General features: G+C 35.4%; 1 protein-coding gene across 1 annotated transcript in view; it reads left to right on the top strand.

The window, feature by feature from the left end:
• The first annotated feature begins 3,560 nt into the window (after window positions 1–3,560).
• TTBK2 (tau tubulin kinase 2) overlaps window positions 3,561–25,569 on the top strand; it is a 74,061-nt gene continuing 52,052 nt past the window's right edge. The window contains exons 1-5 of the mRNA XM_059819722.1: window positions 3,561–3,629; window positions 8,606–8,753; window positions 14,395–14,468; window positions 15,518–15,658; window positions 18,941–19,045. Coding sequence (XP_059675705.1) covers window positions 3,561–3,629; window positions 8,606–8,753; window positions 14,395–14,468; window positions 15,518–15,658; window positions 18,941–19,045 — 537 coding nt within the window. The remainder of the gene's footprint in view (window positions 3,630–8,605; window positions 8,754–14,394; window positions 14,469–15,517; window positions 15,659–18,940; window positions 19,046–25,569) is intronic.

The following is a 25,569-nucleotide window of genomic DNA, read 5'->3' on the forward strand; positions in this document are numbered from 1 at the left end:
GAGGGCTAATTGCTAATTAACTGTGATAATTCTGTTATCTTACACATTTCCTCTGATCTGATAAACTGGTCTGATAAGGAAACTGATGGGTTAATGAATATAGAATTTTATGAGATATATTGCAATTAAAATGGCTGTTACTTTTTTAGGAGAATTATAAAGAAATGTTCATTGTGCAGAAGATAACCGTCCTGCCACCTATAAAACTGCACTGCTAAAGGATTCATCTGTTGAATGAGTAAGGGAAAGCTTGCACCTTAACTATATGTCATTAACTATTCGTCTGCTTCAGTGGGATACAGAACATGCTGGAGCTTTCTTAAATTGTTGAACAGCATTGTAGGCTGTTAAACAGCCACGCTGAAAGCAACATATGGCTGTATTTCAGTAAAACAAATAAGACTGTGTGTGCTTTTATGAGTCTCTTACTCATCCATGGAATTCAGAATGGACCAAACAATCTGAATTCCAGTCCTTCAAAATTCAGAGAAATTTCAGTTTCAATTGCCACCCATACCACAAGAAGAATGTGGAGCAAGGAGAGGATTTTCAAAGGAGGACCATATAAAAGACCCATGGGATAGGAAGGAAAGCTTAAAGCTTAATTTCTTAATTTAGAGGAGGTTAAAAAATGTGTTTAGATGCTTAAATGAGGTGAAGTTACTGGGAATGGAATTTGCTTTCCAAAACTGTAACAAAGTCCTGTGGTAAGAAGCTAAAATTAGACAAATTAAACCTTGGAACAAAGCAAGTCACGCTCACTGTGAGGGAAGGGACGTACTGGAACATGTTACCAGTGAAGATAGGGGACTCTTCATCATTTGGACTCTTACATATTAGCGTGTGCTAATTCACTGAAGGGGGTGAAGGTAAAAGTTCACCCTAATTTCAAGTTTTCCGGCCTGGAAATTTGTGACTGAATCCTTGCGCTACTTTATTTGGGGTCTTGAAGAAAATGGAATTTTTCAAATTAACCTCAACATGTTTGTAAAACTTGCATTTTTCAAGTAAAATAGTGCTTGTAGTTGATTATTAGGCTTCAGGAGATGTTTAGCACCTTGCCTTCAGGGGCTCAGGAGAGAACTTTGGCCTCCTGTGGACGACAGTTTAATGGGTCCTGGGGTTTTGGTGCTTTGAATACCGGTGACTGATGACACAGAATAGATTTTACTGCTTTGTAATGATACAGGATGACAAGAGGTTTAACAAGGAATTAGTGTTTTGGAATAGGATTGAGGAATTGTGCATAAGTGAAGACTTTGTTACCCCGGTCGTGCAGACTTTATCTATAGTAATACGGTACTTCTATGATAAGTTTTAAAGTATGAGATGGTTCTGCAGATATATGTATTGTGCCATTGCATTCTGGGCCAGTTACTGATGCTCTCTTAGTATGCTCAAGAATCCATGAATGAATAGCTCTCAGAAATGTTTGTCAGAGCTGTGACTGTAAATTGTAATTTGAAATGTATTTAAAAAAAAAAAGTATCAAATCAGGTATCAGATCAAGGCTGATAGCAGTATTAGTAAAAAGCTCTAAAACCACTGTTGTTGTATCTTTGCTTTAATAAAGCGTCTACTTTTCCTACAGATGATGAATTTTGCTCATGTTTGAAAGCTTTAGCAAAAATCATACTTGCCAATTTTAGATTTTGCTCTGGTGAGATGACTACTTTCTCCATTACTATTTTTAAGTAAGTGTCAGAAAAAAACCCCCTTGAAGTCCCAATATAGGAGTAAACATATTACTTAGTGAAGACCACTACCTACTTTGATGTAACTGGGGGGTGGTAGAAGGGGAAGCAAAGATTTGAGCAAATGGACATGGTGTAAGCATGTAATTTTGGAAATAGACCTTTTTCCCTTCATTAATGCCATTTCATTTTCTCTTTGACTACTTAGTTCCTTACTGTGTTATGATGATTCTGTTAGGAAGGCCAGTAATTATGATCAGTGGTTAATAATATTAAGGGTGTTCATGTAAATGACTACAGTTCTCTTTAGAATTTTGACCTTATCTGCAGCGGAGAATTTACCAGCACTGGTAGAATTTAAATTGGTTTAGTTCAACTTGATTAAATTACAGTGTGGATGCTGTTACTCAGAATACCCAATCTTAATCTGTTTTCCCTTCATTTGTTTGAATTAAACCAATTCAGGCTACATATTCTGAATGAACACTTTTACAGGGATGTAATCCACTCTGATTTGGTATAAATTTAGATCTTCAACTAATCCAGATTAATTTTTCTCCAGAGGAGTCTGTTTTGTTTGAAGTTGGTTTAAATGTCATAATTTACAATAGAAGCAAGAAAGGCATAAATGAAATATGAAAAATAAATACGAAAGAATATGAAAAAACCCACAGTTACTGTCATGTCAAACAAACTTCTATCTTAAAAGCCAGGTTGTTTAAGCAGCAGGTTGTTTTTTAAAAAGCATAATTTAGCCCCAGTAGTAGACTTGGCATTTATCCACATGGACTGGCATACTGTTAATTTAAATCAGAATGGTTGTACCAATTTTGGATACTGTTTGTATGTTGATTCAGGGAGAAAAGTATATGCTGTTTTGGAAGTGATAGAAATAAACCCAAAGCAAATACACTTTTGAAGAGTTTTATAATTGGATAAGAGAGTTTGTACAAAGAGTTACACTTGTATAATTATACCAGTGTAACAAATAAGCACAATCCTAAAAAAGCTTCAAACAATTGAAATAAGCTTTTAATTGGTTGTAGTAGTTGCTTATGGAAGCCATTATGGACAGATTAATCTCCAAAAGACAAATTTTTATATTGCTATATAAAATTTGATTTGGAGATGATTGCTTAAAGCCAGAAAATTAAAAAATTAAGCTGATAGAATTACCCAAGTTGTTTTTTCCTTTAGCTATTTGTACCCTGATATAAACCAACAAGATTGTGCTTTAGACATATTTAATCATAAGTAATCCTAGCTATGTGAAACACATTGTAAAATGTAGAATAGTCTGTATGCAGTGCAATAAATTAAATTACAATTCCTATTTAAGTATCTGTTTTTAATTTTGTAATTGATTGGTTAATACTACTTTAAGCTCATTATTATATATTACTACTAATTACGTCACCAATTATTTAGTAAATTATTAATTAGATTTTTAAAGTTGTTATTAAAATGAAATTTAAATGTAATTATGATTTACAGAAATTTGAAACTGCCTGCAGAATATAACTCTGAAAATGTTTATATTCGTTAGTACTATTTTGAGATTGGGCTTGGAAGTTTGAGAGAGAACAGGTTAAAAAAATAAGGAAGAATATAGTTGAATTTCTTTCTATACTGGAAGTTGCTTGGCTAGAATTCCAACATAAGTCGCTCTGGGATACAAAAACTAATTAAGGTGCTAGGTGAGAAACACAACATTTTCTGTATTTCGTGTTATTCTGTTAATCATCGAGATCCCATGCTCTGCTCTGTTTCTGTAGTCACTGGTTAAATGGAAGCCACTGCCGGGATCTGGATGGTTTCTACTGACATAGACTTTGCATAGCAGCTCCATCGCGTCAGGAGGTTGCAATGAGTGGAGGAGGGGAGCAGCCTGACATCCTCAGCGTGGGAATCTTGGTCAAAGAAAGATGGAAGGTGGTGAGTATGCCTTCCTGCAATTCTTTATCTTCTTTGAAACAGGTTTTTAAAAAGAAGTAGTTTGTGCTTTGAAATCTGTTTAAAAATTCTTGTGAGATGTATTTTGCTTAATACTTGTGTTAAATGGTGAAAGGACTTTAACTTTAAAAAGAAGTTACAGGGTTTTAAAGTGGGTTTTTTTCTGGTAAGGACCTAGGAAAGGTTTTAAATCCTGACTTAGTGCCTGTTCAGAGTGCAACTGGAAGAGTCCTGTTAGTATATTGAATCCAATCAGCCAGTGATTATGTCAGTCTGTTTTGGAAATCAGTCAGGTATACTCTTGAAACTAGTCAGATTGTGAGATTTGTTACTCCTTATAGGAAGGTCTTTCAGCACCTTGCTGCTCTTCCAGTTAGAAATTATTTTTGTTTGTTACATTCTGTAGCATAGATTTATTCCTGGCTGATTTATATCCATTTGATTGTGTGCCAGTATTGGCTTTACCATAAATAGCTCTGTTCCCTTTCGGTGTTCATATCCTTGGTTTACATCTAGAGGGAAATAGTATCCATTTGAAACTATTTTTGCTGGGCAAAAAAGGCTGAGTTCTCATAGTTCCTTCTCCATTCCCCTGGTCGCTTTAGAATTCTTTTTTTTGTGGATTTTTTTGAGATTTGAAAAAAAAAAAAGCCAGTTCATAATAGAACATTGTGTTAAGTAGGCTGTGAATGGATACTGAATCACTATTTTTTGCACCATCTTTGCGTTATATTACTCTCATATTTCAATATTTTATTTAAAACTGTAAGACTGAACACAGAAGACACAGATTCATCATTCATTTCAAATTCATGTAGAGAAAATAATTTCAACTATCTTGTGCGCTATCCTTCATTTAAAAATGCAGGAAGCTGATACAAGCTTTGTGTAGGAAACCTTTGTATTTCCTTTTGTGTAAATAGAACCTAAACGGCTATCTTTGGGGTGTAAGCATTTATAAAATACCTTCTTATATTGCATCTCAGTATTGCAGTGAAGTAAAAACTGAAAGCATTGTCTTGAATCAGATCAAATAGAATAAAATAGCATTATAAATAGATAACAGTATACTAATATATCACTATCTACAAAATTACTCAGTTCTCTGATACATGCAACAGTAGTCCTGTTTTCTTCAGGTTTATTTTCTTTCCTATGTAATGAAGAATGATGATCAGATTGGTGTCTTTTGGAAAATTTGATAGTAGGCTGTTGTTCATCTCATGCGATTATACATTTTAACTTGTATGCTTTCCAAATCAAGTATTACAGGCAGATGAATGTCAAATATTGTCTGTGGGTAACTCTTCAATTTCTTAATTTCTGTAGCAAACATTAAGAATTTCTTGATGGCATCTAAGGCAATATACTTCCTTCTGAATTCAGGATTTCGTAGGACAATCTGCCAGTGGAAGAAAACAGCATGCAAATTTTAGAAATTCCTTAGTGCTTGACACAATATATATTAACATAATTAATAGTGTTCTGTTAAGTTGTGAAGTACTGAAGTTTTTTGCTAGTGTTCTTGAAGCCCTAGAGTACTTTAAAATTCCTTGTGTAGAAAGATGAGGTGGTATAAAGCGGTGGACTTTCAAGTTTTGGTGACAATGAGTACCATCCCTAATTGCCAATAGTACTTCTGATTGTTCCTTGTAGAACTTTCCCAGTATCCTGCTTTTTTTCCCCCCATTGAAGAATGGAAGCTCTGTAGTATGATTGCATGAGATTATTTTGTTGTAACTACTTTTAAGAAAAAAAAAAGTACATATTCTGGAAGTTATGTAAAGACTTGCAGCTGAAATGCAGTTTTCAGAATTTTTGCTGTTCAGGACCTTGGTCTTTGTAATTGTGAAAACATACCTGGAATTTGTGGACATGAACATTTTTAAAAACTATGCTCAATTAAATTTAATTTTAACCTAGATGTTCTTTAGGGTGATCCTATTTTGAAAAGTAAGCATAGAAAAGGCATTCTAAAATATTTTTTCCTTAGTGACACCCTCTCTCTCTACTGGTCTCTGTGTCTGTTAGCATTTGCTTTTATCCTCTGTCGACACCTTTTCTCATCCCTCTTTTTTGCCTTTGAAACATTTATTACAATCGTGACTTGGAGAGACTTGATTGTAACGATAATTGGTTTTAGGTACATTTAAGAATGTCATTCAATATGCAGTGTAAGCGAAAGTACCAAGGCAAAACATGTTGGAAATTGTATGCTTTAGATTTGAAACATACAAAGAGATAGGAGTGGAAGAGAGAACGGACAGAATGAGTTTGGGGTGTGAGAGGCTGAATGCAAAGAAGAGAAGCTTGAAACTAATGTACAAAATGGGAGAATGTGGTGCAGGTGTAAACGAGGGCAGCATGGTCCTTGTCAAGGTAAAAGATGTTGAGCAGTTGTGGCAGGAGGCCAGTGTGATTGAACAGCCAGCTCCTGTCTGAACTCCAAAGCAAAACGCAAGCAAACAGAAGGTGGAAACAGGGATGGGCTGCCCAAGATTAATACGGAGACATTGCCTCCGTGTGTTGGGATGAATATATAGGAAAGCCAGAGCTCAGCTGGCAGATGAAACTGGTGAGGGATGTGAAAAGCAAAGAGAAAGGCTTCTACAGGGACATAGGCAGCAAAAAGAAGACCAAGGAAAATGTGGGCTTGTTGCTAAATGTGGTGCGTGACCCAGTGACAAAGGGCGTGGAAAATACTTTTTTCTACAAAGAGAGGTTCATTTGTGCCTGGAATTATTGACTGACATCCTTATTGGATGTACATTAATGATTCTGGTATACTTTATCTGAGGATAGAAATTGGTCTGTTTATTTTATTAGTGTGGTGGTGTGTTTGGTTTTTTTGTTTGTTTGTTTTTTAAATTTTTTTAAGCACACAAGCAGAAGGAAAAAAAACCCTTTCAGAGGCAGTCTTTCTCAGTCTGGCCGTTTCTCAAAGCTGATAAATGAAGTTATATGATAAACTGCTGTAAGTTTGTATAGCGGTGAGGATGACTGTGTCACCTTTCTTCTTTTCCCCTCTCACATTTTCATCATGCATTCTCACTGTCTCCATTGTGCTGGTACTATGCTGAAAATTTATGTGCTTATGCTGAAAACTACAGTTAGATCAATGTCTACATTTAACTGTTGGAGCCCCGTTAATAGGTCAGAGCTCAGGCAAGATAATGGCATTACCAGAATAAAAGGTGGAACGGAAAAGGGCAGACTTAAAATGGCCGAATTAGTCATGAAACTACATCTTTGAGAGATATACATAGATACACACATACTTTTTTTTTCATACTTTTCTAAAAAAAATATATATATAAAATCCTGTTAAAACTTGCAATTTTTCCCAATATTTAGATGACAGATGTCTTTCCTTTTTGTGAGGATTAACACTCTGCATGTATTAAAAACATCTAAATGTAACTAAGTTATACCGAGTATTTCATCGGACTTGAAAAGTTTCTATTTCTCACGGTTTGTCATTATTTCAGAGTTAACCCTAGATTCTTACCTGAGTAGTACCTTAAACAAGTCATGTCCAAAGACACAAACTTCTTTTTCAGGATTTGTGATACTCTGTACTTGAACTTGTTAAGTTCTTGAAATGTGTAGGTTAAAGAGTAACAGGCTTAAGCCTGTTATGCTGCTTCAGAGAAAGTATACAGCCTATGGAGAAGAGGAGATTGCATTTGCTAACAGCTAGTGTACTTGTTAGAAAGAAATGAACATGTGAATTTGCAGTCAACAGCTATTGCACTAGAAGCAGATATTTAGGTGGGTTACTTCTGTAGGTCTGAAAATGTGGTGTGCTGTCTATCCTATGCACCTTTTTAAAATTGGCATTGAATTGGCCAGAAGTGAGTAACGTAGGTAATGCTACATATGTTGGACCGTATTTTCCTCATCTTGAGAATATTGAAATAGCAGTTGCTTTCAATGGTATAAGATCTTCAGGACAGAAAGGGCATGATGAAATAATGAGTATTGTTGTAATCATACAGAATAAAAATTTCATGCAAGATGATTTGAAAAATGTAAGTAAAGAATATGAGTATTTTATCTGTTACCTTCTTCCTTATTCTTAGGGGCCTAGGCTATTTTAAAAATTGTTTTTCCTTCTCAGTCAGATAGCTGATTGTCTGGATTATGAGACATTAGATTTATTTTCAGAATCTCAAGATAGGTCAGCATATTGCTGGTCTCTAGATCCCCAGAATGTTTAGATGACATTTAATACAGTGTAGTCATATAACCCTAGCAACTGTATGTTTTCAAATGACATTTAGAAAACCATGTCAGTTCTTTCAGGGTGAAATATAGTAAAAATACAATATTGTGTGTTTCTTAGGGTAAGTTCTTTTTGTCTCCTTTTCTCTTTTGTAGGCTTTAGAATGGTATCTACAGGGGAGATCACCATATGAAAGCATTACATGAAATAACATTGACATTTTTGATACTGAAAACCCTGTGAACATTTAAAGCAGAGTGAAAACACACCTATTAATATTTGCTTTGAATGTAGTGCAAACTAATTAATATGCCACGAGCATTCTTTTTAGCTCTTCCTAACAGAGATGAAACTTTCAGTGGTGCAAATTTCTTTAGTATGTCTGTTAATAAGAACAGTATTGGTGCACCATAAGCAAATGTGAGTAACATTTAAAATATATATTCAAAGATAATCTTAGCCATTTCTTATAATTTATGATTTAGCTGTTATGTGTAAGTCACTGCATATAATAGAAAATGCTGTCTCTTTTCAGTAAGTCCAAGAAATTTTATTTTCAGTAGTTCTTTTACATACTGAAGGATATGATTATGTTATTTTTAAAATCTATTAGTAATACAACAGCATTTGCAGTATGGCAGGCAGTACAAAGAAGTACTGATGTTTCATTTCCTTTCTTTTCTTCTCCCCTCTTTTAAATCTGGTTTTGTTCTTTCTTTTTTTCCCAATGTAGTTGAGGAAAATAGGAGGCGGAGGATTTGGAGAAATTTACGATGCACTGGACTTGCTTACTCGGGAAAATGTTGCACTGAAGGTCGAATCAGCTCAGCAGCCAAAGCAAGTGCTGAAAATGGAAGTAGCTGTGTTGAAGAAATTGCAAGGTAGGGCAGTACGCTGGACATGCCGGAAGTAGAATGTCAGGGTTATCTTCTTACAAAATCATTATAATATCTATTTAGTCATAATTTGAGTAAATATCCCCCATATTCTGCAGGTTTGCTAAATGGTTATTAAAAGTGGAGTAGAAGCTCTTTCAGCTTCTGAAAGTTTTGCTACAATGGACCTTTTCTTTGAAACAGGATGACATGAAAATAAAAAGTACAACAAAAAAATTAAATCGTTGGAAAACCTATGCTCAACTGTAGTTTATTCTGGATCCCTGTCTTCTTACCTTTTTTTCTCTAGACTTTGTTGTTGTTAGCCCTCTATTTCCCCTTCAAAGATGGTCTCTTTTTTTCTGTACTATCTCGCATTGAATATTTGCGGGTCCTTCATATAGCATCCAGGATAAGAATATTTGTATTTCTTTGCCTTTGCAAGTATTGCCAAGAATAATTCTAATGTTGAAATGGGAAACATATTTCAGAAAATCTCACACAAACAAACAAAAAAAACCTTTAAAATACTGTAACTTGTAGAAAAAACCTTATTGGCATGTGAAGTCCTGAAATACTTTTAGGGTTCAGGTCCTTGAACATTTGTGATCACAGCTTTGAATTGTCACTTCTGATGTACCTTTAAATACTTCAATGTCTGAAGCTTTCAATACAGAGAAATATGTAATGCCTTCTCTTCATTGCTTTTCACAACATAAGATTATAAAAAGAAAGTTTAAAGGGTGACTTTTTTCTTTAAAAAAAATATTTTGAATCTGGAAGATTTTGATTAATACATCTGTCCCTGTCAGCAGCCCGATTTTTCCAAACTCTTAGTTTGAATAAAACAAAATCTGCATGACATATGGTGCTGCCTAATCTGCTGTAAAGGTCACATTGCAGCAGAAATTGACAGCCTCTATAGATTTAAGAGGTCAAGCATGTCACATGTTATAGTGTTAACAAACTGTGCCTCTGTTTATATCTTTTTAAAGACTTTCACAAAACATCTAGTATTATATAATCGAGCAAGGAGATTCAGGGACTGCATATTAACTTTCTTTGAATTTTAGAGTTTCTAGTCCAGAGATGAATAGTAAATTTCAGTATTACCATCATAAATTTAGAAAGCATTTGTCAATGTTCTTGAAAGAAATTATCTTAAAAATAGTGAGTTTTGAAGAAATAAATACTCTGTAATTCTGCTTTTTTAAATGCTCAGAATTAATTTTTCAAGGTTTTTTTTCTGCACACATGAGCTTGATTCTATTTTTAGCAAAAAACAGAGTATTTAAAATGGTATAGGTGAAGCAGCTAAAGTAATAAGGAAGATAGTAATAACTGAAATAAAGTATTGGAATCTGGTAGCACTACAATGCCAATGTATTTGTAAAAACATAGCCTGCATAACTGGAGTGCCTTATGACTTTCTACTGTGAATTTAAGTATAGTGAAGTTCGAGTTAAGATGTTACAAAAATGCTTTTTTCCTAATAAAAACTTTTTTACCTCTTGAAATATTTTTGAAAACCAAAAATGTTTGCTGAAATAGTAAAAAAATTGAAAATTGATTTGTGAATAATTGCCATAGGGTCTTACATAATTTCTTACCAGTCTTCCTTTGGGAGTCTAATTCCTTTAACAACCCAAGTCTTCCTGCAGAAGGGTCTCTGGTCCTACTGAATCGTGTGAAATGTTGTCTAGATGAAAAGAACAGAATCATGAAACACCTGAACAACATGCAGTGAGGCAAATAATCCAAATAATATATAATCCAAATAAAGATCTTTCAGATATTTATTTTCTCAATATTAGTTCTCTGAGAAAACAGTAAACAGAAGGTTTTATATAACTGAAACCCTGATTTTGTATTAGATCTTTAGAAGGAGCTCTTTTGACAACATTCCTTATGAGAAAACAATCTAAATATTATTCCTTAATTTTTATCTCTTCTTATCTCTTGCACAGTTTAAAAAAAAAAGAAAAAAGTCGGTGATTCCATGATAGTAACACTAGAGGTGACATTATAGTGTAACTGCTCTGGTTTTAGACAGGGAACACTGTAGATGATCAGGAAAGTGACTACAGTAAGAGATGGGTCAAGGGTGAACCTTTTGCATATATTGAGATTTACAGTTTGCACAGATATATAACTTTATTTTTACATGCGTATATTTGTATCCATACTTAAAGGATTTTTAATAATAAGATTATGGTAGAGACCATTTTATGTTTTACATAAAATCTTGGGTCCTAGGAGCCGTTTCCATTGATTTTTCTACCTTCCCAAGTTTTCAGTATGCAACGGCTTAACATTTGAAGCAGGGAGAAAATCAAGAAAATGGGCAAAAATGGGGAGTAGAAAACAACTTTATCATTGCTTCTTGAAGTATATTTTTTATTAAATGCTTCATTTACCGTGTAGAAATTTTTCTTATTTTTGACAAGTTTTTTTCATGCAGATTCAGAGCAGGTGAAATTGTAAATAGTTCTTTTAAGATATTTTTGTAACAACCTTCTAATAGCATATATCCTCTGAGACCAACTTTTATCTTCTATCCTTTTTTGGTGTGTGTGTATATATATATGTATGTATATAATTACTATCCTTTTCTCAAAGGGCTTATGTTCTCTTACTTTCAAGGTGGTCTAGTTACCTTGGACATAAATCAAAGGAAGGAATGTAATTGTCATGAAAATCCTTTTTCTTGCAAATGTTTGGAAAGTTTGATCTATGAATAGTATCTAATGAGAGACAGTGAGCTGACAGTGTCATTCAGAATTCTCTTGATGCGTGGACCTGAATTTTTAAAAAAAAATGTATTTATTACCATGTACACTTTCTGGGAAGATTATGAAGAAGCAGGCTTTTAGGAAAGAATTAAATAAACAGGTGTAATATGTCTCAATCCAGGAAAACAGCTCTTCCAGTCTTTACTAGAGCTAGGCAGATTCTCAAGGTTATAAACATGCTTTCGAGTGTTTCTGAATTACAATCTCATTTCACAGAAACTGTGAAACTGAAATGAGAATAGCTGTTGGCAGAAGTGCAGGGATGTACTATTTTTTATTATGTTTACTTTCAGAAATTTTGAAAATTAAAACAGTATGGTCATTCATTGCGGGGGTGAAATGAGTCATAACTTTGTAGATGTGCAGTACAGTGAATAATGAAAAACTTCAAAGAAGCTCTTTTAAGACCCTGATCTAGCAAAACATGCTTAAATACATGAGTAGTTGTATGACTTCTCTCTTAATTATGAAGGAGCAGTATGTTCACTGATACAGCTATTTATTACATCAGTTGCATCTTTGATTTTTTTTTTCCGGCCAATGATGCTGTCTCCTAATTATTGTTGTCAGAATACTGTTTAACTCTTTAACCTCTGTTTTTGTCTTTTTTAAAAAGAAAGAAATCTGCTGCAACAGATGGTTGTTTTGTTTAATCATGTTGTTAGGCCATCTGTTCCCACAGTCAGATGGGAGAAGACAGATTTATCACATCTCACTCAGCGAGAGTGAGACTCACTCAGTTGGTTTCTGTCTCACACAACCTTACAGACTTCTCCTTCACTCATTTACAGCTCTCTAGCGTAATTTAATGTTGGGTTGCATCTGGTGTAGGCTGAAAATCTAGCTGTAGTGATACACTGCAGCCTGGGGAATGGCATATAGGCTTCGTACCCTCCCTAGGAAGCAGGAGCATAGTTGTTCACTTCAGCCTATTACCATCATCTTCTCCCCCTGCTCCCCAGCTATGTGGCTCACAGGTGTGAGAAAATACTGTTTTCTCACTGAGGGAAAAGGAACTGAAGGTATCTGCAAAGGTGTGGTAGATGTGTATAGCCACACTGGAGTGGTGGAGGATCATGCTATTTGAATAAGGTGTACAGGCCCTACTTCTGTCCTTTCCTGTTTCCTCAGATTTTTATAAAAGTTAGTTTCCAGAGAATTTACCACACAACTGGAGTTGCTGCTTCAGTTAAAATGGGGTTTCTCTGACCAAACTGAGTTTTGGACATTTGCTGAACTTGTCAGATGAAATCTGACTAATATATATTTCTCTGAAGATGTTCCTTCAGCATACCCACAGTGGCTGTAAAAAGAATCATAAATATTTGAGATGAGACTTCATTAACTGGGAAGTGCAGCAATGAATATACAAAATTTCATCTTGACAAATTCTCTGCAAATCCTTTTTCTTCATAAAATTATACTGTCTGTAATATTGCCTGTCTTACTTAAACAAATGGGTGGAGGGGAAAAGTGGAGGAAAAGCAGTGATACTTGCAGCTTAGCCCTTATGTATTTGCTGAAGTTGTAAAGATTTCTTTTAAAATAATTATTTTTAAATAAATTATTTTGATTAATCCTGTACCATTTTCTTTGTTTAAATGAGCCTATCTGTTTTAATTGTATATGGCAGAGAGCTTCCTGAGGAAGCAATAAAAGGCAACCACTCTTTTGTCAAGTGAAGTGAGAATATTCAGAAGCTGTAGGGCCAAGGTTTAGGGTTTTGATAGAGCTATGAGTACAGCAGGAACAAAAAGTGCCCCCAGATCTGTAGCTAGCAGTAATGGTGTTTTGAAAGCAGTAACATTTTTTTTTTAGTTTTTTAATTGCTTTTCTCCTATCACTTCTTTTTTTCTATTTATGATATTCCGGTAATCCTAAGGGTAAAGAAATTTGTGAAAGAAACCTTAGGTGACACAAATTTTACACAGCTTTAGTGGCCACTTGCGACCATCAGCTTTCTCTTGGCTGGTGTCAGAAAAGAAGGTAAATGGCCTGAGGGATTTAAATCCTACAGTTCCCTGTTCTGTCGTAGAGTGGGGACTAAGGGGTCCCAGTTTCTCTCCAAGTCAATGAACAAAGATCCTGAAATGACAATGAGGTTGCGTTCCCCTTCTGTTTCCCTACTGCAGTCTTTGGCTTGGCTTTTTCTCTATCTCTCTGGGGAATCTTATGCTTTGACTTACAACTGCAGGATAGTAAGGTGGTTGTTTTTGACCAGCCGTCTTCTCCACAGTTTGCTCCTAGGACGGGAGGAGGCTTTAAATAAAATTGACATAAACCAAACTGTGATTTTTTTTTTTAACTGCTACAGTTCTTTTATGTCTGCTTCAGTGTACCTGAGCTGAATTTGTCTTTTGTAGCTAAACAACAAAGATAATATTCTAGAAAAAGATATTAATAAAGCGGATTTTCTACAATTTTTTAATACAAAGCATGGCCCGCAGGTAACTACTACTGTTTCCTTTCATCACGGCAGCTGCAGCTTTTAGAAAAAGAGGAATGGTGGCTAGGAATATTGTCTATAACAAGCCATCAGCTTTGCAAGAAAATAACCTTTTCCCAGTCCCAAATGCCTCAAATTGGTGGACATTTATGCATGTTGCCATACATGTTTTCTTATGGAAGAGTGATAGCTGTGGTAGGGCTGCATATTTTATGGGAGAAAACTTTTATTTAATTGGGGATAGAACTGACATTGGTTTTACAGCTGTTGAACTGTGGGGGTTCAGGGCTTAGTTTATTAAAGATCTCTGAAGAAATATAACTATCTCTTCCAGTAATTTGCTAGGTATTTAAAGGAATAAACGACAGAATTTCATTATTATTGGCTAATTTGCTTCTTTTTCTCTCAGGAAAAGATCATGTCTGTAGATTCATTGGATGTGGAAGGAATGACAGATTTAACTACGTGGTCATGCAGTTGCAGGTCAGTGTATCACACAGAACTCAAAGTTTGCATGTGTGTTTTGGTTTATTAGCCAAGCATATATGAAAATACCAGTAAAATTTTAGAGGATGACAAATTAAAAAAAAAACCCCAAAGATCATGAAAGCATAGTAGTGAGCAACCCTAAATTGAGCATATCCTTATATCTTTATCCTTTGATATCCTTTCCATAATTCTCTCAGAAAGGAGAAAGTTTGCATCCTCAGAAAGACCTGACTATTGAAAGAGTGAACTGTGATGTCTTCTGAGATAATTCACATTCCTTTGAAGTCTTCACTTGAAGACAATCTAAAATAGAATCTATTAGTCTGTGCATTTTGTTGGCTTTTTTAATGAAAGTGAAAAAATACCCTTTGCAAGTAAAAGAAAACACTTAATTCACTTTACTGAAAAACTTGTTCCTGTGAAAAGGGATAAAATGGGTGATTAGCACTTAAAATTATGGGATTATTGACCTTTATCATCTTGGTGAATATGAATACTGGAAATAGAAGTGTGCTCTAGTTCATACTGTTGGTCATCTGTTATTTTGACAGACCAACAGTTCTGTGATGTAATGGGGGTGCATTTTCTGCGTAGTATATTTTTCATCTGTTTGGTTAAGTTATCTAAGATATGCTGTGTAATTAAATAAATTATGTACTTTTCCTTAGAGGTGACTGTAAAGAAGTCTTTGAGTGTTTTCTCAGTGGCCTTTTTGCCTTTTTTCAGATGTGACACAGATACAACATTATCTACTAGTGTATGTACTAGTCTTCTAATAGAGATTAGTTTGGTCCATGTTATTTAGGAGTAGAAAGATACTAAGAGTCATATTTTCAAAAATAGATTCTAAATTTAATGTTAGATATACTCAGGGACATATACTCTGTACATTTAGGTGAGATGTGTTATACTTAAATGTGAGAATAGGTAATGAGAGTATTCAGTGGTTAACCATGAACAGCTGAAGAAGAAGTAGGAAGACTTTATGCTGTGAATCTTGGTATTAGTATGTTTTTATGAAAACGACCTTTTAATTTGATCAGGGTCGGAACTTGGCAGACCTGCGTCGGAGCCAGTCTCGAGGAACATTCACCATTAGTACCACTCTGCGGCTTGGGAAGCAGATTTTGGAATCTATTGAAAGTATTCATTCTGTGGGATTCCTGCACAGGGACATAAAACCGGTAAGTCTGCCCATTAAATCAAAACAGGCAAGTAATATGTGGTCATTAGATGGCTGCACAAATAAGAATAGGTTCTATACTAGGTGTTAAAATGAAAAAATGAGAAGAGACAGAAAATTGAATGTTTATTCATTAGCTAGGGCAGATTTTTTCTATTAATTAATATTGGATTGCAACAACAGTAACTTTGGTCTTTGTCATCATTGTCTCCAGTTAGGCCTCCTTGCAATTTTCTGTAGATGAAACTTCCAACTATTATCTGTAGCATCATGCAATCAAGAGTATTTGCCATGAGATATGATATAATAAGTTTAGCTCATGGCAATTAGTATCTTCACATAATAAATCTAAGAGAATAGATACTATCTGTAGGGTGTATTTGTAAGCTCTTCAATAGCAATTTTTTTGTATTTAATATATTTATAACAAACAAGGAAAGAAAAGACAGACTGTAAGATAAAACTATTCAATTGTTTTATTGTGCAATTCTAATAAATCGAGTGTTTTCAAAATGTCATGAGGACAGTGCCTTCCTGATAGCAACACGCTTTTGTTGTTACTATTTTTTCTGTTTTTCTTTGAATTTATTCCTGAAGTTGCATCAGCTATTTTGAATATTGCTCTATATTAAAAATATCATTAGAACTCTGAACTTTCAAAATTTGTAAATGAGAAAAAATAAGCAGATCTTGTGTTTTCTAATAGATGCAAATATGGCTGGTTATATCTGGCATATATAGCTAAATTTCCTGTTAGCTGAATGATGTTTACATAAAACCTCTGATAAGTTTCTGTGCATTAGGGAATTTTCATTTTCATCAATTCTTCCTTGCAACTTTTTATAAAACTTGTATTCTCCCTGAGCCATCTCCAAGACTTCATTTAATAGGGAAAGGACACAGAGGCAGTGAATGTCAAGTGAAATAGGTGAGAAGGAGTTAGCTGGAGCGCAAGATTTTAATGATGAAAACAATTCAAGTTTTGAATGGGAAATGTGTTCCTTTATGGCTGGCGGGATGGATTGGGGACATCTTGTTATCTAGCTGTATCATGGAGTCTATGGACTCAAATAGGATGGAAATGGAGAATGTTGTTAGGGGATGGAAAAAAGCTAGAAAATTAAATGTTGAGCCAGGATAAACACCAGTGTGAGGCAATATATTAGATTAATAGAAGAAATAATTTTTCTTCCCCTTTAAGGGTTATGTTGTGACTTACACACGCAAAAGAAGGCACGATTGCTTTCTAGCATGCAGTTTTCCTGGCTTGAAAATACAAGTCCATTTTATCTTTTATTATGTATCTTTTAGATAGATTATACTAAAAGCAAGCTTTCACAGAATCACTAGGGTTGGAAAAGACCTGTAAGATCATCAAGTCCAACCATCAACCACCACCACCATGCCCATTAAACCATGTCCCACCATGCCACGTCCAACCGTTCCTTGAACACCTCCACTGAGGGTGACTCCACCACCTCCCTGGGCAGCCTGTTCCAGTGTTTCACCACTCTCTCAGTGAAGAAATTTTTCCTAATATCCAGCCTGAACCTCCCCTGGTGCAACTTGAGGCCATTTCCTCTTGTCCTGTCGCTAGTCACTTGGGAGAAGAGACCAACACCCACCTCTCTGCAACCCCCTTTCAGGTAGTTGTAGGGAGCAATGAGGTCTCCCCTCAGCCTCCTCTTCTCCAGACTGAACAACCCCAGTTCCCTCAGCCGCTCCTCATAAGGCTAGTGCTCCAGACCCCTCACCAGCTTTGTCGCCCTTCTCTGGACACGCTCCAGCACCTCAATGTCGTTCTTGTAATGAGTGGCCCAAAACTGAACACAATATTCGAGCTGCGGCCTCACCAGCGCCGAGTACAGGGGCACGATCACCTCCCTGCTCCTGCTGGCCACGCTGTTTCTGATACAGGCCAGGATGCTGTTGGCCTTCTTGGCCACCTGGGCACACTGCTGGCTCATCTTCAGCCGGCTGTCCATCAACACCCCCAGGTCCTTTTCTGCGGGGCAGCTTTCCAGCCACTCGTCCCCAAGCCTGTAGCGTTGCATGGGGTTGTTGTGGCCAAAGTGCAGGACCCGGCACTTGGCCTTGTTGAACCGCATACAGTTGGCCTCAGCCCATCGATCCAGCCTGTCCAGATCCCTCTGCAGAGCCTTCCGACTCTCGAGCAGATCAACACTCCCGCCCAACTTGGTATCGTCTGCAAACTCTCTGGGGGTGCACTCAATCCCCTTTGTGCCGAGCTGAAATCTTGAAATGCTTGGTTGGTTATTTTCCTCATGTGGTGAATTAGGCAATGCTGAAATTCTGTTGGATTTAAAAATAATGTTGATCACACTCATTTCCATTCATGGTTTTGATCGGTTTTTACCCTCAACCTTTGACATTGAAGCAGCTGTGAATTTCAGATTTATTTAGAATGGTACTGCTGTTTCACTTAATGGAAAAAGAAAAGTAGTTTTTCTAGAGTTAATTGCATTCAGCTTCCAGCTTGCTCAGATGTAGAGTTTCAATTCCATTTCACAGAACTTGTTTTTAGTCTTATCTTTTTTTATATCATGTAATCTGTTTTAAGGGGATTTGGTGGGGAGAGACTTGAACCGATTCAGCCAACATGTTCAAATATCATAAACTAGCAGTGTTGAAGAATTTTTTTTTAAAGGGATAACATGGAATGTTAATCCATAGAGGCAAATAAGAAAATTTGCTGAAGCTTCTCAGAATGAATTACCTCTATATGTCCTCACTGACTTTCCAGCTCTTACTGTTCGGTTGTTTTGGGGGTTTTTTTGGGTTTTTTGTTTGTTTGTTTGGGGTTTTTTATACCTGGTTCTTCCCTCTCCCATGAGAAGGAAAAGGCAGTTTGCACCCCTTATTCTTTATTCTGCATATATGATATTATTGCATTTGTTTAGATGAACTTGTCAGCTCCTAGGTTGGTAGTTTCTTGAAATGTCCAAATCAAAATGTGTGAGTGGGTGACACGATTGGAAAATTCCTGCTAAAAATTAATATATTCTAAGTGGCAAAGTAAGATGACATTCTCTTTGGACCATGTAGGCTGCTGTTCAGGTATGCTAAGTAGGCTGTCTGATTTTCTTAACTTTTTTTTCAAATTTAATGGGAGTTTAGTAGAACTGAAAATATGGAAGGAAGGGTAGAGAACTAGAATGTGGGTTTTCTATGATTGTGTTACTGCATCAATACATGTACATATTGAAACATGTATCTGTGTGTATATCTATATCTATATATCTATCTGTGTTTTCCTTTCTAGTCTAACTTCGCAATGGGACGTTTTCCTAGCACCTGTAGGAAGTGTTATATGCTGGATTTTGGCTTGGCACGGCAATTTACCAACTCATGTGGGGATGTCAGACCAGTAAGATTTTTTCACAGTTGTCAATTTGATCAATTGAATGTGGTAATATGCTGTCTTTTTTTCTGGAGAAGTATGGGAGTTGCATTGAACTGGTAACTGATCTAAACTTGACAAACATCATACCAGATCAGAAATACCATGTGATTTATCGATTATATTAAAAAATTGGCAGTCGGGAATGAATCAGGTTTCTGATTTTTGGCTTGAAGCAGATGTGTAGTCTGTGATTTTTTTGGATGATCTATCTTTAAGTTTGGAAAATCAAGCGACAAATAGGTTTTCATAAAATATCAGAGTAATACACCAGAGCTGAATTTCAGTTGGTATTATATATTGCATTAAAAAAAAAAAAATCTATGTAGGAGAAAAATGTCAAACACTAAACTGAATATGTAATCTTCTGAAAGAGTAAGTCTGAATAATTAAAACAGTGATAGGACACTAATTATAATATATAACAGGACATAGTTAAGTGTAGTTGCTGTATTCCCATGTGATGCAGTCTAAAGAAAATTGTAGGTAAAAGCGTATCAATGAGGACAGTAGAATTTTAAGTACAGTAGAGCCTCCCTAATTCACTGGTGGGCAGTCCTGTTGTTAATTTCAAAGTTTGAAAATGAGCAAGTGAGTGTCATGGTAGGTGGTGATGTTTTAACGAAACACGTTTTCTTTATTAAACTAGTTCAGTTTACATTTTCATGATAATACTGAATAATGTACTAGTCAATATTGTGTAGCATATTTATTAATGTGATGTGATTTGAGTGGTAGAAACCATCTCTACAGGATTTTCAATTTTTTTTTGCCTAAGAAGTTGGGAAAGTGGCAAATTTTTGTGTGCAAATTATGAGGTATGTGAATTAGTAAGGTAAATTAGCAGGGTTCTGCTGTACTCTATTCCTTCAGCCATAATGCTGGACACTGCAATGAAAGCAAAGAGCAGGGGAGACCAACAGAGTGGCTGCTGCTGTTGGAAAGGTGAGCTAAACATTTTAAATAGTTTTTAAATTTTTTTTTATTTCTCAGTGTTCTTGTCGTGTTCTGTATGTTTGGCTGCTTATAATGTTTTTCTAACTGACCTGTAATTTTGAAGAGAAAACAATTCCCAAGATTTTGTAATTTCTATATATATACACACCAATGGTAGTATTTTCAGAAAAAATAGGTGATAACAACATAAAATTTAGTATTTCTGCTATTCTTTCTTTTGTAACAACTCAGCTCTTGCCTTTTGTTTTTCATTGCAGTGCCCTACAATGTAACTGATGTAATTCTTCAATTTAATCTGTTTAGAATTTTCTGACAGTGTAATCCATATTAATAGAGTGGCAGTGAGGGGAAAAAAAAGACAGTAGTTTTATTTGTACTTAATAGTCAGAAATGGCTCTTGTGTAGATAGCAACCATACTGTTGGCTTTGCTTACTAATAAAATTTATTAATATTTTCATTAGATGTGCTATGTGCTTCTCCTTAAGGCTATCCTTCTGCTAAACTTCATTAGATTTCTTCAGCAGATACTACAAATAACCTGGAACAATGTAAAAGCATGTTCTGCAAAAAACATAGTACTCTATTGGTAAGAAACTGTTCCTTAGTTAAGGTTAATTATTAGATTTTTATGCTAAGCCTAATTTTCTATATACCTGACTTAAGCAGAAAGAATCCAGTCCCATTGAGATTTTACTTGTCATCTGTGAGTCCTTGAATTTCCACTATATGTTCTAGAAGAATCAGAGAAGTTTTGGAAATTATAGTATCAGGTTTTAGTCCTTTGACAGCTTTGTATTTCCCCCAACATTAAGGAATTTCTGGTGGTCATAAATCTGTTTGTTTAACCCAAAAAGATGAAAGAGGCTTATATTGATACTGTTGAAAGCATAGAAGTTTATGACAGGGATATATTTCCCTCCAGAAACCATTGGCCAGCACCACTGGCTAGCATATACATTCCAACAGAGATAAAGGTTTATATATGTATAAAGTATATACATTCCAACAAGTTGAGATAAAATAAATCGGGTAAGTTTCAAAACTGGTACAGAAGAAAGGTGTTGTGTAGTTCTTTGACAAAATGCAACTTAGACTGGCAAGGAGGTTGAAACTAAAAGGCAATTACAAGAGTAAATTATCATTAGTTTTATAGTATAAATCTTCTTGTTAATATAGGTAGTATTCACTTGACTGAAGTTCAAACAAGAAGTTGAAAAGAGGTCCTTATGGTGAGGAAGACTGCTTTATTTTGTGAAATCAGGTCAAGAAGCAAAGAGGAAATTAGAAATTTATCAAACCATTAAGCTACCCAACATTAGACTCTTAGTTAATTCCATTACGTTTTACCAAGAGAGAGGAACGCAGCAGAGTTTCATACAACTTCAGTGTGATAAGGTGTTCTTGTTTCAGATCTGTTATAAATGAGGAATTATAAAACTTGGGAATCCATGATTTTATCCCAGTATTTGACTGAAGTATGTGCTGGTGGCTACTGGTCTGTTCAACCATCCATTCAGACCCTTCTGCATTTCTGTTAAGCCTGTGCTTATTCTAGTCTGAATCTTTTCTTTTGTCTCTCCTCTCTGGTTTCCTTTCTACACCCACCTCCTCATAATGCTTCGCTTCCAGTTAGACTAATTTCTCTTCTCCTTGCAGTTTTGGTGCCACTGGAATAGTACGATGCAACTAAGTGAAATTTGCTTTGCTCCCAGTTTCTTTTCTTTGCACCACAATGAAACCTGAAAGCATTCTGAACTAGTGAGAGTAAAGGAATTCAGGCTCTGGATTGAATTATGCCTCATGACACACAGAACATTTGAAGAATTTAGATGCCTGATTTAAACAAGGCTGTTCTGAGTTTGTGTGAAATTTAGTTTTTCAAAAGCTCAGGCATAATCAGTTTTGGATGGCTAGTAGAATATTCCTTGACATCATCATGGTACACTCTCAAATCCCTCCTTGTCTGTCTTAATTCCAAGGTACACTGGGGATATAGGCTTCCTACAAATTATTGTGGGGGTTAATAAAGAAAATAAACATTTGTTCAGCTGCATCCAAGAACAGTTTGAAATGATTTGCTGAATTAAAAGCAAGCAGCTACAAAAACAGTCATCTAACATGAAGAATTTAAACTTAAATTGGTAACATGCAGAAAGTTTCAAGCAGCTGAATGCAAGTTCTTATACGGAAGGTAGAGGCCAATGTTTAAGTATAGATTTTACTGCAGGTGCTGTATATGATATGTTGGCAGTGAAGTTTGCAAACAGGCAGCAGTGCTAATGAGTCTGGAGAAATTTTGATGACGTTCCAGCAGTATTCCAATAGAAATTGTTTATGCTTCAAAGTAGAAATGAAGATTCATTTAGGTTAGAGAACTTAAATATTTTTGGCACTATCTGTAGCCATTACCTTTTTGTTTCACATTGTTATTACAGTAGTTACCAAACATACCTGTTTTCATTACAGAAAATGCATTGATGACACAGACGCTTCCCTAGCATGGACTTGGTTCTCCCTCATCTTTTCTATGGTGTATAGACAGACCCTTTCTGGAGACTAGTTTTTTCATATGCACTTACCTGTCTATAATACTCCAAATCATAGCCTATGGAGCTAAGTCTCCCACGCATCATAGTAATTTAATTGCAGGGTTTCAATGAGTTATCATAGACTCTTTCTGAGCAAATTTTACAGTAGCTTTGGATCTATTTGTGTTCACTGCAGTCTGTTTTCTCATCTTGCTGCTGTGCTTTTCTACCTTCCCTAAATGGCTGCAGAATTAATTTAAAAGCAACTTTATCTTCCATGATAAATTAAATTATTCTTTAGAGTAAATAGATGTTATTACAGCAAAAATTGCTCCCAGGATTTTTGTGCACTATAGGCAAACAAAGCCTGTGTTTAAGTACTGCTTATTTCAGTTCAACTTGAGTGTAATCTGTCTTTTTCTCCTTTCTGGGAGCACTAATTTCTTGAATTCTCATTTGATTGTTGTTTATTGCTAGAGAGAAGTTTTAAAATGAGACATTTGACACATTAACTAGAATAATAATCTAATTTATTATTTATTGTGAAATAAAATAAGATTTATCTCATTGTTTTGTTTCTTTTGCTGTTTACCATAAGTAGTGTTTATTACAAAGGTCACAACAAATAAAGCTACTCTGGTTCAGTCTGCCTTGAAATTAATAGTGGTTCATATATTAGTAAGTTGAAATTACTTTATTTATTAAAAATATGTATTAATTAAATTATCTATGGATCATAATATAATCGTGCTTGCAAAAAAAATTGTGTAGGTAGATTAGTCTACAATTGAAAGAAAATGTTTAGCTTGTCTTTACTTAGAGATGTTAGCATCCAGAATTTTAAAATTTCTGTAATTATGACATCAGAACTGATTTATAGCTTCTCCCATGCCCGTGTGATAACAACATACCATCTGTTGACATCTCCTGTGCTAGTTTTTCTTCTCAACATTACTAGCTTTTGTCTTCTGTGATTCCTGTCAGCTTTCTCTCTTCTTCTCAGTTTTCTCCATTTTCCATTAATACAATTCTTAAATCTGCATCCACATAGTTTCTGTCTCTTTATTTTTGGTGACAATCTTCCTTTATCTGGCTTTTCTCTGGCTCCAGCTTCTTTCACGATTTAATTTCAAGTCTTCTTTCTTCTGTGTGTCCCTCTCTAGGTTTATGTTCCCTCCTTTTCCCCTTTATCTTCAGATAGCCTCATTCATCAACACATTTTTTTATCTCTAGGCACATGATTCATGTTCATGATGTCCCTGTTCCAATACTGTTTCCTTCTGTTCAAACTAAAACTGTGTCATCTGTCTCTAGTATCTTTGTGAATATCATATGATGAACTCAAACTCAACATGCTCTTAGACTCCTTTCTCCTGTACCAACCACTCAGCGCTACTTCTTTTCCTAATCACTGCATGTGATACCATCTTCCTGTCACCAAGGCTTACTGGCAGTTTTGACTTGGTATGTCTTTACATCCAGTCTGTGTATATATCCTGACAGTGTTTGCTGTATAATATGTGCATACATTCATATGTGTATGCATGTATGCTTTTTTTTTTTCATTCACAAACCTGAAATTCTTGTGTAGGCTCACCATCCCCTGACCTGACTGTTACAGTATCCTTTTTCTGGTTTGATGAATACAAGGTTTTTGCCTTGACAAACACCAGAATTCAGGGCGCTACTACAGACACAATTTATGTGATTTGTTTTGATTATATTACCTTTCCAAAGTGCATCAAACAAGCTACTTATTTTCATTTTTAAGGCTCTTAATAGGCTGTGCGGGCAGAGATCCTTGTCTTTCATTCACAGTAAAGATAAGCAACAGTAAAGATGATGACCTGCCTCCATTACCTACTTCTGGATTTTTAAAGAAAGAAACTTCATTCTTTATTTCAGACGGTTCCTTATGTTGGAATGGAGATTTCTGTAACCACCCAAAACCTCACTGTTTTCTTTTAAATCTCTGTTTGGAAACGAATCTGGAAAAGTATAATTATTTTCTGTAGGAGCTGAAAATAATCTCTTTTGACCTTTAAACCTTCAGATATAGTCTGTTATGACTGTAATTATTATTTAAGGTTTAAATGGAAGGCGTGCTTAACAGCAAAAAGCAGAATTTGGTGCCAGTCTGTATAGAACTACACAAAGATGGAGATAATACTGCGTATGGAAAATATTGTCTTCTAATACAAGAAACCATACATGAATGATAGGAAGTCTTATTTATGCATGTGCTCTGTACATATTGCTGGCTTCTTATCTTGAATTACTGAATAAGGTAGTTTCAACACTGCATTTTCACTTTGGCTGTTACTAGTTGTTTCTTACAGACAGGTTTGGAGGGAGGATTTTTTGTTGTCAGTTTGTTATTTTCTTCCTGAGAAGTTATGGTATCTCCTTAAGACTTCTTACCTGAAAGAATGGTCAAGGCAGAGAGCTTAGAATGAGAAAGCCTTTCTTGAAGATCATCCCAACTAATTCCATGAAGGATTCAAGCCATACTTTTGTATTAAAGGATCCCCCAGAGTTTTGCTGTTGTGCTTGTCAGATCCTAAGACATCTCAGCATCATTTTCAGAGATGTCATTCATCTTCATTCTACCCATCTTAAAGTCAGAGTCCGTGGTGATTTAGCACCATTAAAACCATGGTACCGTGGAGTTCATTCAGCTGTAGCTGCTCCTATCTAAATACTGTTTTGAAAAATGCAGGTTTAATATAAAGAGCTTCTCAGAAAGTAATATTTAAAGAACAGGAAGAGGAGTCCCAAATGAGCAATTTGGTTGTTCAACACTTGTAGTGCTTACTGTATTTTTTCATTGCATTTTGGAGTGTCACATGTGGACTGTCTGTTTACCGAATTGAGGAGCAAGCAGTTTTCAGCCCATTTCACTGTTTTTTCTCCAGTGGGATTTGCAATAGCATGATTTTTCAACCTTGGATAGATTATCTAAAATGACCTTCATTTGGTTTGCAGCAGCCAGATGACAGTATGAC

Source organism: Gavia stellata, chromosome 7, assembly GCF_030936135.1.
Source record: "Gavia stellata isolate bGavSte3 chromosome 7, bGavSte3.hap2, whole genome shotgun sequence".
In the NCBI taxonomy this organism is placed as follows: domain Eukaryota; kingdom Metazoa; phylum Chordata; class Aves; order Gaviiformes; family Gaviidae; genus Gavia; species Gavia stellata.